This window comes from Phallusia mammillata, chromosome 2 (assembly GCF_965637545.1).
Source record: "Phallusia mammillata chromosome 2, kaPhaMamm4.hap1.1, whole genome shotgun sequence".
In the NCBI taxonomy this organism is placed as follows: domain Eukaryota; kingdom Metazoa; phylum Chordata; class Ascidiacea; order Phlebobranchia; family Ascidiidae; genus Phallusia; species Phallusia mammillata.
The window spans coordinates 32,855,296-32,868,850 of NC_137253.1; the positions used below are offsets into that span (position 1 = coordinate 32,855,296).

General features: G+C 39.3%; 1 protein-coding gene across 2 annotated transcripts; it reads right to left on the minus strand.

The window, feature by feature from the left end:
* Positions 1–573: 573 nt before the first annotated feature.
* LOC145213337 (uncharacterized) lies at positions 574–9,012 on the minus strand. Of its 2 annotated transcripts, XM_080081568.1 has the most exons (5): positions 8,908–9,012; positions 7,893–8,045; positions 3,563–3,778; positions 2,808–2,966; positions 574–1,775 (listed from the first exon to the last, which is right to left on the minus strand). In XM_080081568.1, exons 1-5 carry the CDS (start codon positions 8,957–8,959, stop codon positions 1,543–1,545), a joined length of 813 nt encoding a protein of 270 aa, XP_079937694.1. In that variant the 5' UTR covers positions 8,960–9,012; the 3' UTR covers positions 574–1,542. The 2 variants fall into 2 exon arrangements, with proteins under 2 accessions (XP_079937694.1, XP_079937695.1); XM_080081569.1 differs by lacking the exon at positions 7,893–8,045.
* Positions 9,013–13,555: the final 4,543 nt, after the last annotated feature.

Here is a 13,555-nt window from a genome sequence, read left to right on the forward strand (position 1 = left end):
TTATGCGTTTGGTCTGTTTTGGAGGCTGGACTGACGCGTTGTGTAAATTACGTTTGCTAACCCGATCTTTTCATATTGATTTAACAATCATAAAAATAAAAACAAACACATTTTGGCTTGCCGCTGCTAGGCGCAATAGAGTAATGCTATTGTTTCAACTTGGTCCAAATGTCCAGGACCGCTGACCCATATTTTGGTCATTTACAAGATAAACCTATTTCCCAAACTAAGCCAAACCAAGTTTATCATGGCGGTTTTGCCACTTCTGACGAAGTTTGCCACGAAGTGTTTTTGTATTGTTTTGTTTCTCTGTGTTCTACTCGTTTGTGGAAGTTTCAGGTTGGCGGCCATGTTGCATTTTAGCAGGAATATATCTCGATTGGAATCAAACAAAAGATTTTGATCAGTTACAATTACTCCATATGTGGGTGATTGTTGTCAATAGTTGTTGTTTCTTTTCTTGCGTTGACATGTTACTATGATCCATATATGAGTGTGCCTTGATCCCTGGTCTACATGAACTCTTCAGGGCTGATCTAAGGTAACTTTTCATTTAAAAATATCAAGACTGCAAACTTTTTGAATATTTTAATAGAAACGGGTTGAAAATTTCTACGCAACACATAAATACTGTGAACACGTGACAAGACGACGGAGAAATTTAGGCACTATGAGAAAATTCAACACAACATTTTGTATTTGCTTGTGACCAGTGGCAGAAGTCGAACTGCCCCAAACAATAAATCTGAAAAATAATTCAACCGCCGGTCCGCGAGAAGTTAGTTACCGGGCCGTATAGTTTTCAGGTTAAATGCTTCAAAACATTTTTCCGTGCATCCCGGGGATGATAATTTAGGCGGTCCGCAATGGAAAAAAGGTTGCCGTCCCCTGCTTAAAAAGGTCGTTTGAAATGGCACACTGTGACAAAACATGGGCAATAAAGCGATTTCATTGAAAATAAAAATAAAAGATTTAAAGCAGTTATTGCTATTGTGAGCTTTCATCTTAAGCTTTTAAAAATCTGTTTAGACGTGACTTCATCAGCGTATGACGTCATCAACGTATGACATCATCAGCGTATGACGTCATATGCGCACGTTATTCAACAGTTGGGAGGGTATATAGAAAAAAATGCATAAAGAGCGCACAGTGCACAACGAATAGCGAGCAATTATCATCGAGTCGAAGGGAGTTTGGAAATTAAAAGTGGATCTGTAGGAAAAAAATGTTTGGTGCACATCTGATGAAAATCAATTACTTTTGCGTGAAACGCCACGACCAGTGGTAGGATTCAAATTTTTTGTCAGCCGGTTCTATCACAAAAGTCATATTTTTCAGCCGGTTTTGTTACAAAGAGTCTATTGACAGTAACCAGTAATGCTAACCGGTTCGCTGGTCTCATAAAATTTCGCGAGACGGTTCTATAGAACTGGTACGAACCGGCTGAATCCCACCACTGGCCATGACACAAAAAAAACTTCTCACAAAAATGTCTGGAGATTAAGAAATGGGGCGAACATAAATATCTTAACGAATACGATTTCAATTTAAAAGTGACGACACATATAATGAGGTCATCAGTAGCGCAATATGACGCAACAGTGACGTGTTCATGTTGGTGGACCTGTTGCAGAGGTTTTCAGAGCAGCACGATGTCTGGCAGTCTGTGACGATGCTCCTGACGTTTTCGGGTAAGGTCCGCATCACTAAATCGCAAGTGAAAGATGCGCACACCACTGTAGGTTGACACTGGAACATTAACATCGTTCCTGATGCTGCAAAGAAATTGAGACATGTTTAAATACAATCAGTGGTGGGATTCAGCCGGTTCGTACCGGTTCTATAGAACCAGCTTACGAAATACTATGAGATCAGCGAACCGGTTAGCATTACTGGTTACTGCCAATGGACTTTTGTAATAGAACCGGCTGAAAAATAAGATTTTTGTACCATAATGCTGTTTTCCGTTAAGTTATTTGTCGATGCTAACTGCTAGAATGATCTGGTCTGAATCACGACAGGTTATGTCCGTACAAAAATAGACCAGGTCATATTCAATATCAGCACAAAAACTTGTCCTCTTTTAATGTTCTTAAGTCTCCGCTTTAAATCGGATGAGTGACTCGGTGGATTTACGTTACACACCCTACTGGTTTATTTCATTAAATCGCTTCATCTTATGCGCTGTGTCAATCCCCTGCTGCTTAATATTCTTGTGGTTTTAATGGACAATGCCTGTACCGAGTCGAAATTGCAAACCTGATTATCCCGCCCATACCCGGTGGACCTCGGCTGGAAGTTCTAACTATCCGTTGTAAATAGAAAAGCAACAAGTTGGATCTTATGTGAGATTGACTCCTAAAACCCGGAGGGAACTTAACGCACATTGCTGTGTGCTTTCAGTTTTTCGTATTATCACACAATGGTCGAAATTGAAGACAGATATCAACCCTATGAGTTTCAAACTTAACTAAAGCTTTCAGTAAACTTAAATCAGTCTGCGTTCTTTTGTTATGCAATGTAATAAAACAAAAAAAACGAGTTTCCCCACTAATAACACGGCATCATCATTTTTTTACCACATATAATTTCTTGTTGTGGATAATCAAACTCAACTATCCTTTGGATCTAGGGTACTGAAAGCTTTATTCGAGTATATACTGAGCCGCCACTAAAACTGTTTTGCACTGGGAGAACGTAGTTATGAGTTTCATTATTATGCTTGACATTCTTTTTCTCGCAACTTTTAGATTTTTTTAAGCTTTTTCTATTTCTGAAACATAAAATCACGTGACAAACGAACTCACTTTCTTCCGTTCCACCGTCAATTGTGATGGTCGCTCTCAAACATGACGTGTCGGGCCCTAATTGGTCGTTGATCATGCATCTCACAGGTCTGACGTCATCGCTCCACACACCCCGGGACGGGTTACTTTGACGCATCCCACCGTAGCACATCATGTCACCTGCACGGGATGCGTAATTGTGCGTCGGAAATAAAATACAAGAGAGTTGAAATTTACAAGTTTAAAGCCAAATATAATCTGACGCAGTGGTTCCCAACCAGGGGGGAATTCCCCACTAGGGGGGGGGATTTTGTAATTTATAGGAGGGAATTTGTGTCACAATATTAATCTCTTACTGTTTGTCTGTCTCTGTGCTATGTGTTATTGCTGCATTTGCCATATATGAGGGAATTAGATTTTGTAGGGGGGAATTAGATTTGAATATCGACTAAAAGGGTGCACAGGACAAAAAAGGTTGGAAACCACTGATCTAATGGGAAAGAATAAAGCAATTTTAAACCGCATTGGTCGTGTTTTCTCACAAAGACATTAAAATTTTGTCCACAGTCAAACAAAACATAAAATCTAAAGCAGGGTTTGGGTAATATTTGCTTGACTGCGTTTAGCGAAAGAGAAAAAAAGGTAAGGCAAATATTTCTGCCGACGTTTAGACTAGCAATTGACAAATTTCATGTTGTGTTTGTTACGTTGACAAACGCGAAAGTTTACGCATCAATGGGCGTTTATGACAGCGCTTTACGGTTGATAGCACTCACTGTATTTCGGCTTGGGAAGGTCGATTCCGGGAAGGCGATTGCAAAAATCACTTTCATGACAGCACGAAACTGAACACTTGGTGACGTTGTACTCCACCGGACTGTTAGGATCGGTTTGATCGACCAGCATCTGCATCGTAGCAACCACCTCTCCGCATCCTTCGTCTCTCATCCCGCTCCGGCACTCATTGGCGCAGGAGCCAATCACCACTTTTGCTGTGGAAGAAAATTTCGTTTGTCAGTCAGGTTGTCATACGCCTTTAATAGGCCTGGCGTACTATGATTTATCGATATGTATGCCGTGATCGCTGGTCTGCATCGACGCTTCAGGGCTGATCCCAGTTATGAATACGTTCATCTCATCTCAATCTCAAATGTGCTTCAATTTCAATTTTCAAAAATTCAATTGTGGGAAAGTCTCAATATTTTCCCATCCATAGATGCAGTGACTGGAGCGAAGTTTTAAAGCAGTAGTTCTCAAACTGTGCGTCGCGACGCCAAGGTGCGTCGTTTCAATTTTCCGAGGGCGTCGCAGAATAGTTCCGTTTTGTGGCTTTTTTGTTGTTGTATCAATAAACACAACTTTCACAACAAGTTTCCTCATTAACTTTTATTTGCTGGTGCGTCGCAAGTCCAGAAAAACTTTTTCAGAGGCGTCGCAGCAAAAAAAGTTTGAGAACCACTGTTTTAAAGCATAAATATTTATGAAGATTTGTTTGGACGTTCAGTTTATGGACCAACTTCCGGCGTATTAGAATGTTAACGAGCAGGAAGGCTTTAACAATTATCCCACCGCATAAAGTGCGAGCCACCGAGGTGCATAAAAAATTAATCCGCGTAATTTGCATAATTGATGTCGTCGCATGTCTGGTGTCGCTTGTCGCTCGCGCCCAACCCAATAAACAAAACAGATAATCGATAGTGACGTCACACACGGTTGACGTAACAGTGCTGTTGGAATGTTTTTGATCGCGAGATTCGAATGGCAACCGGTTGTCGGTTCGTATTTGTCTGGTTAGGGTCAGGATTGATTTTTCGTGATTTTGTTAATTGCTCGATTCAAGCAAGTGAGTTTAAACTGGTTTCACTCCATCAGCGCCGAAAACCTGTTTACCACCCGAACTGTCTGATATTCACAGGCGCCAAGTTTTGCATAAATGCAAGGATGATGACATAAAATATGACGTCAATTTATATGACGTCACTAATGAGTGCAACCACAAAACTCAAATTCAAAGCCAAACAGACTTTCCATAGAATGCAACGTTCGTCAAAATCAGAAGAAAAAGATGTGTTTGAAAATAATGTTTAGTTGGCAATTGCAACACGTTGCTGTAACGTTTATCATTGGCTTAGCAACGTTTAACAATGTTTCGTTAAGTTTAACCATTTATTACAAGACAAACACATTTGTACTGTACACAACAATTACCCACGTTCATTGGCAGACAATTGTGTGTTTGACGTCATAAACAAAGCACTAACCAAGACAGGTTGCAGTTTTAAGTCACGTTTTGTGGCTGTATCGCCAGTACGCTTGTTTAAAAGCAAAATCGTTTCCAATTTTCTTCAGATTTGACGATATTTTGTACGATTACGCTACAAACTAACCAAAATATCCACGCTGGCCGCCACCGTGCTTTAAAAACTCATCGGTGCAACCCCGCCACCGCCTACTCGGCGCCTGTATGCTGATATTCACGTTATCATTTTGTTGCACATAAGAAAATTGCTCTTATTATGTGCGCTGTTAAATTCGAGAGGTTTGGATATTTTGCTGTTTCTAGTTACCAGTTAGCGGTATAAGTACGATATCGTGTTAATTGTTATTTTTCAAACAATTTTCTGGGTCCATTTAAATATTTGCGACGTTTTCCAACACATGGGTAAAAATTCAAACTAATAATTCCTTTGTTACGTTTAAAAGGTTAATTTTTTTGCGTCATTCTGGCTTCAGGTCTCACTATTTCAAAGTATCTTAAATTTGACTTTTATTTCTCGGTCCCTTTTCCCCCTGGGGAGGGCAACAGGGGTACATTTGCCCCTCCTGCCCCCCTTTGGCCAGCCCTGCCTGGAGATTCTCAATTTCACAATACTAAATCGCATCGAAGTGAATTAAGTTAAATGCAATCATTGATTCGGGATGAGGCAATCTCTAACAGTGGAGATTTTCAATCAAAGTAAAATAAAATTTATTTTAATAATATAAAATGGGTTTTGACTCGTTTACTTATTTATCCAATCAGTCAGATCGCGTTTTCGAGCCAACATTTAGATCACATGTTTTTGTTGTTTCTTTTTGGTCCCAACCTAAAAGGTCGAAATGACCGAATTTAATTTCGTTGTGTTAGCGTCAAATTAACAACAAATTTTCGAATGAGAGCAAGGAACGGAACGCACCAACCAGTGTGAGTATCAGCCTTTTTGTACGAGCTGTGGAAACGTGAAACGGAAAAAAACCCTTAAAGCTCGTTGGGCAACAATACGGGACATTGTGGGGTCCCTCTGGATGACATTTGGGGTGTTAAGGACTCGCGCGGCAACGTTCAGGACGATTTCCCTTTTTATCTACACTTTTGGGAACGGTTTGACCCAGAAACGTGCAGAAAAATCGGTTTTTGCAATAAAATTCAAAAGATAGTGGAAGTCATATTTTATATGCATAGTCACTTTATCATATTGTCATTGTCATTGTTGAACTGATACGTAAACAGCACCATAAAAAACATAGGTTATCGAGTCAAGTGTCCTGTTATTTGGAAGGTGGTTGTATTCCGCTTTCTGGATACGTCCTGCCTTAGGATCGCAACCGATCGCACGAACCTGGCGGGGTACGTCCGGTTGCTGACGCAGGTTCTGCTAGTCAAATGAAACCCGCCTAAACGGAAACACCAGCTCGGTTCTATAAAACGTTTTCTGATAATTTATTACAGAACAAAGCTTTTGTCTTTATGCGGTCACAATATAGCACGCGCCGCGTTTTGCAAAATAATCGGAAAGGGTATATTTTCAATTTCGTGTTATTTGCGCGCATAATTCAAACAGTATTGTCATTAACAGATTGACTGTGAGTTTTACCTCTCTATATTTATCTTTACACAAATCACCGACAAATCTAGGACCAACCCTAAACTTCAATATTTGACCGCGTTGATTTTCATTCACCAACACAATCCGGGGACAGTGTTTGTTATATAGGAGGAAATCCGACGACAATTCACAATCTGTGATGTCACAATCTGCATCAGTTTGTCACAATCATCTGCGCTTTGGGGTTTGTTTTTGACCCAAAGAACTAATCATTTGTTTTGATTTTAAAATGTTCTGGCAAAATTCAGCCGTTGTCATGACTACCAACAGCCGGTGCATAAAGAATTGAAACTTTGCAAGCCAGAAGTTAAACGGAAAGATCGAATTTATCTCACATCGACATCATAAGATTTCTAATTCGAAGAGAAAATTGATAAATTTGTTGCGGTTTTCTTCCTACAATTTTGTCTGCATTCCAGCGCAGTGTTTCAGAAACGGTTTTGGTCTTTGATGGGTTTTTGCCTCAGCGTAACTATTTACACAGACTTCATTAAAACATAAAATATATTCTGTGGGTCAAAACATTTCCACAGCGTCATTTTAGGGTCGAGAAATTTGCTCGCAAGTCGAAATAAGGCAACAGCGTGATATTACCCATTAAAACGTGAAGCCATTGGCCTAATGCCCATCGTTTTATATTGTACAAAATAGTACTACTGTCTGTACAAGGTTTTTTTTTACAAGTGTTTAGTTCGACCCCCTTTTACTAGAAATAATTTGTGAATCCGCCTTTATACGCTATAACTACACATCATCCCTAAGCTTGCGGCCCATTCTGGATGAATCGTCAACATTGAATAATTAATTTTTCCAACTCTATTTGTTGTTCATCACTTATACGCATAACAGAGGTTAATAACTCCTTGACATTTTCAGTTTTTCCGGCCATGCAACTTTACTAAATTAACGCTATGATGGTTAATACGTTTTTCTTTTCCACTTACAAACGTGTCTATTATTTACGTTTCACCACGCCTTTTTTGCTTTTGTCAGTAAATGAAACAACCTACCAATAGATTTGTGTTTCTTAAACAAATATCAATTTTATGTTCAAGCCTGTAAGTTTTAAACCAACAGGTATTTTGGTGACAAGATTTGACACTTGAGTTAGGTCAAACTGTCGAGTTTAAACCAAAAGTCAAGTTTGTTTTGGCGACAAGATTGGATACAAAAGTTGGGCCATCGTTAGTGAATGAAACAGCCAACAAATCGGGGCTAAATATCACTTTCCCCCACTCACTTTGCAATCCGTTGATCGTGACTTCGGTCTCGGCAGTGAGACACGACTGTCCCGGCATTTCGGCGCAAGTTTGCTCGTAAACGTTGTTATATTCCTCTTTCCCGCCTGCCCACGTGGCGATCCCGCCGTGACATTGGAGACAATCCACCAAAGCTGAGTAACAACGTGAAATTGTGAATATATAAGCAGTGGGATTCAATCGGTTCGCACCCGTTCTATAGAACCGTCTCACGAAATTTTATGAGATCAGCGAACCGATTAACATATTACTGGTTACTGTCAGTGAACTTTTTGTAACAGAACCGGCGGAAAAATATGACATTTGTCATAGAAACGGCTGACAAAAAATTCGAATCCCACCACTGGATGTAAGCTATTGCTGCCAGGCATAATATCAAGTTTATAGAGCTCTTCTGGCAAATGTAATTTTAGCCGTCGTTTCGACGTCCTATGCAGGTGAATTCAAGCCACGAGTCAACTCGACTTTGATTGATACAGTTGTCGCAAATATATGTTTTGGTATTTAATGGGGTTATTATGGTTCACCTACTGGGGTAACTATGGGTCACTTATTGCGGTCATTCGGAGTCATTTGGGCGTGTTGCGCTGAAACAACTGATTTTGGTCGTTCAGTGTTCCGGCAAATATTTTTCTCAAAATAAAAAAAAAACAATATTCCGAACCGTTTGTCCTCAAGTTAGGATTTTGCTCGCAAACTTCAAATAAAAATACTTTTTTGGTACAGATGGTTAATTTTACCCCAATTTTTTGGGTTAAAAAATTTACTAAATGTGAAAAAGTTTGAGCTATTAGTGTTGTCACAGTGGGCGAGTTGTAAGTCACGTATCTCTAAACAAAGCAGCAAATATCACAAAATTTAACCGGTTACATTTGTACGATAAACAGTCTGCCCCACATCCCCCCTCAATATACCCAATATGACGTATACAAAGGGTGTTCCCGTTCCGGTTTTGCGTGCAAAACTTGCGGTGGCTTCACAATGTTGAAAACTCACCTGTAGGTAGAATACAGACGCACAAAATCCACAGTTTGAATTTGCTACACATTCTTGTTGAACTTTCACCTACTTTTATCCCTAAATTTAAACAAACAAGAAAGGAAAAAAAAGTTTGGGTTTATCTCGAAAGTCCAAACTGAATCACATCAAATTTACTCATCATTAGCGGAAAAACTCAACACACAACCAAACTATCTTTCTTGCCTTCCATCCAGTGGTGAAATTCAGCCGGTTCGCACCGGTTCTATAGAACCATCTCACAAATTTTATGAGATCAGCGAACCGGTTAGCATTACTGCTTACTGTCAATGGATTTTTTGTAACAGAACCGGCTGAAAAAAATGACTTTTGTGATAGAACCGACTGACAAAAAAATGAATCCCACCACTGCTTCCATTTAACAACGTTTTCTGTTATGAGACAATAAAAAGAAACAAAAATCGTCGCGTTGAAGGTTCAGAAAAATTTATGCGTCCACAAAATCGAGGCAAAATCGTAAACATATTTTTTTCGGTGTTTCCCCTTTTTAACCACTTCAACCTTTATCGCGAAGATCGCTCGCCCATTGTGACGTCATAGTGGCATAGTTGTTTACAAAGCGTCGCGCGGTTGTCAGTCGCGGTTTTGAACACGACGACCATCTGTGAGTCAAGTCGACACCGCGCTATGTTTCGTCACAATCACCGACCGATCTTGGGGGGTCCACAACCCACGCATTCCGCACCACTGTGACGTAATAATACTGACAATCGAAATTCGCGCGCTGATGCTTGTTCTTTAAGTTTCATGCTCACCTGAGTAAATCTAACTTGCTTTGATTGAATTTAAACTCACCTGAAGAAAGGTTTAGCCTTACTACTTTAACCGTAGACCAAAGTGAATTTACAAACTATAGATAACTTGGCAATGATTTGATTCAGATAACACGTCAGCCTGATTTATATGACACTTTTTAATAGGACTGATGTACTGAAATCTGTATATGAAGGTGTAAATGATGCTTTGTCACCGTAAACCCTGGGCTGATCTATACACATATTCAACAAATTTGTCCTTCAACTGGTGTAATGCTAAACAAAATAATAGTTGTTGTTTCAAGAACTTGTATTTTTGCAAACAACAACTAGTATTTTGTTTAGCATTACACCAGTTGAACGACAATTTTGTTAAATATGCAACCTGGTGGACGAAACGCCTGTTCAGTATTTTCTAAACACATATCTTACACGAACAAGTTTACTGGGGTGTCCAGCTCAACGACAACATACTTCGAGTGTCGTAAATATCGGCATAGCATAGTTACTGAAGGACGCGAACAACCGGACGGATCCAATCTGGCCTCTAATTCAACTTGGCTGTCGGGAGATAACTGGGCGATTCTTTCAAACCGAGCTTAGGCGCCGAGGGACGATCCGAGTCCCATGCGAGATTAATCTGAACTTTACCGAAGGTTCAACATTCGGTTCGGGTTTATGAATGGGAAATTACACGAGTGGGAACAATAGAAAATCCCGAAGGAGTAAATATTCGAGAAATGTTGACTGGAATATTCTTGAGTTTGTAAAACAAATTGCCAGAATAATACACTTCGCGGTTTTTACTGAGCCCTGGGATTTCGCGTTGATACCATTGTTTAGAAATTCTTCAACTGGCATTAAACCTGTGTCTTCCAGACGAACTGAATTGTCTGTTTAGAATGTTTCAAACCTTGTAGCCATGGTTACATCAATACACAGAGTAAAGCGTAAAACACTTCTAACCTGAAATTTTTCACCAAAAATGTTGTTAAAAAGGCCAAGATAAGTTTAATGTTCAAACTAGACCTCGCTCGGGAACACTTCATACGGATCTGTTTATAAGTTCTTTGGTAAACACATAACAGGCCAAATAGACGTAAACAGCGACATGCTTTGTTGTTAAAACGTTTCGGCAAATGCTTATGCCATTATCAGTGATATGAGGTCATTATAATATTTTAAACTTAAAACTTTGTTATTTTCCAGTTCATTTGCGCAACTTGCGTTGTAACAAAACCCATTAGAAGATTCTAATTCATATTGGCAACCATCCTACATTTTTTTATTTTGTAAACTTTTGTTTAATGGCGCGTTTAATGTTTAATGGCAAAATAACGTTCAAATGCGAAAATTAACGGCGGAAATAGACGTAAAAAGCGACATGCTTTTGTATTAAAACGTCAACACCATGCCATTATCAGTGATATTAGGTCACGAAAATATTTTAAACTTTATAACTTGGTTATGTTTCCAGCCCATTTGCCCAACGTTGTAGAAAACCCATTAGTAGATTGTAATTAATATTGGCAGCCATCGTAAAACATTTTTGTGCATTTCATAATTTTTGTTTACATCGGGAAAAGATAGAAGCTCGCGTGTTGACGCCCCCTGAAACTACTCAGTGTGGAAAAAACATGTTTCGTTGTCCCGAGACGATTAAATCAACATTGCTAGGTTGCTTGGCTGGGTGCGTCCAACTGTCACTGATATTTGGTCAAACAACAAATCAACAACTCTCATCTCACTGTACTCCTGGGTAAGCAACTGGCGTCGACAATTATAATCGCGCAACGACGCTGTTTGCTTTGTTTGCTGCTCGATTTCTCGGCAAACAAAATTAGCCGAATTCCAAAACACGCGCGAAAAACATATGTTTAACAATTCACTTTTAGAACATTTATCGATTGTTACATCACACTGATGTGTTGTGATGTGACAGTGAGCAAGCGCCGCGACACCACTCGAAACCAATTTGCCAGTTGTTGACCCTAAACCTCTCTCTCCACCCGCTAACTCTCCACGCACGCTCAGAATCGCGGATCGCGTTCGTCGCGTCTTTCGTTACGCTTCGCTGCTTTCCGCCGAACTTTGGTGACGAAATTGTTTTTACTGATGTTCTGTTACAAAGCAACGAGTCCCGGCACCAATCAACCTTACGTTAAAGCACTTATGAATACGACTAAAACTTACAATTAAAATTCATCACTAACCCTGGTGCTGAATTCCATTTTATCGACAGTTTGAAGCAGAATAAATTCTCACCTTAAAACGGCTGTGTGACAGAACAACATTCTATTTAGATACAACCGAGTATTGCTCATCCAGCAGTTATATTGTAAACAATCTTGCAAGATATGTCATTATCCTGATATAGGCGTCACGAAAAGGACGTCAAAACGTCGATTGTTTACAATAAAACTGCTGGATGAGCATTACTCGGTTATACATTATGCCTGGCAGAATAGCTTATTTAATGAATTCTGCTTAAAAACTTACAATACTCGCTTCTAAACATTCTAAACAAACAAGTATTTGGGTGGAAAGCACTGCAAGGTTTCGACAGTTTTTTATCATCGTCAGGTTCTTACTCTCAGCTTTCGTATCTCCGCCCGCATAAACACTCGCGCCACAGTAATATATAGAAAACCGACCCTTAAAATACCTGTTATTACGTCATAGTCTGGATGTTTTCATAGCAACAATGACGCAACAATGTCGCGCCGTCGTTATTCGAAAATCGGCACTGGTCTAAAAACTGACTAATTCAATTCGAGCAGATGGCGAAGGAAAGTGATAAAATCGCGTCGAATTTTGTGTCTGGTATTAACTTTAATGTTGGAGCCTTCACACAATGGTTTAGAACGTTGATAATGTGTTTGTTCTGATTGTTAATCATCTTTTACGAGTGATGTATTAATGAAGCGTTTATACATGAGGCGATATACGACACAGAATCGAAGATCACTGCATAAACCACTGCTGATTTCCGTGATATTGTTCCCGTAAAAGTTGGCGCCCGAAGTCATAAAGTTTATGTTGAATTATTAATAAGGTGTATAAATATCTCAACTCGGCCCCGATAAGTTAAAATATTGAGGTTAGGGAGATTTTAAAGAATCATTTCGCTATCTAACAATAGCTGTAGAACATAACGTATTGTTTCGAGTTCCAACGTCACAAACAGACACGTGTTATGCAGCGCATTTACTTGCTTCATGTTTGTGGACAAATTCAACATAATATTTTTACGGTTTCACAGATGACTGCCGTTTTTCAAACCGCTCACTAAAGGTCCACACGACTTGCTTCTAATGTTTCTCACTTGATGCGCTTACACCTTTAACGTTGCAAGTGTACTGCGCAAAATTTTTCAAGTTTTCTCTAAATATTAGTATAAATTCCCTTAAAATAAATTTTCCTAAGTACTCTGTGTGGTTCAATTCGGCTAACAATTAAAATTTCTAGCTTGTCTTTTCTACCACATTTGTGTTTAAATTTTGTTCAGCTTGTCTTTTACTTTAACACAAATTGTGAGAATGGTTCGATCAGAACGTTTGAACAAATTGTCTAAGTTCTACTCTAACCCTAATGGCAATTTCTCTTTAAAGTAAACGGCATCTTTGTGTTAAACTTTACATCCACATCAAACGCGTGATAAAGCAGAATTTAAACATAAAAATGTAACCTACTGTAACAACCGCTGTTGGCATCTCAACTAAACCAGTGCCACAAATAACTTGCGACAAAACCTCAACCCACAAACGTATTACAACAAAATATTTGCAACACACCCTGCCATCACCTTTTGTCACTTTAAGAAAGGACAAAAATTTGTTTAGGTGAAAACT

Bases quoted from the DNA above. Each gene is read 5' to 3' on its own strand.
- LOC145213337 (XM_080081568.1), bottom strand. From the start codon at position 8,959: ATGTGTAGCAAATTCAAACTGTGGATTTTGTGCGTCTGTATTCTACCT. The intron at 3,779-7,892 runs GTGAGTGGGGGA...TTTCTTCCACAG, and splicing joins CACGATCAACGGATTGCAAA to CAAAAGTGGTGATTGGCTCC. The intron at 1,776-2,807 runs GTGAGTTCGTTT...ATTTCTTTGCAG, and splicing joins TGACGGTGGAACGGAAGAAA to CATCAGGAACGATGTTAATG.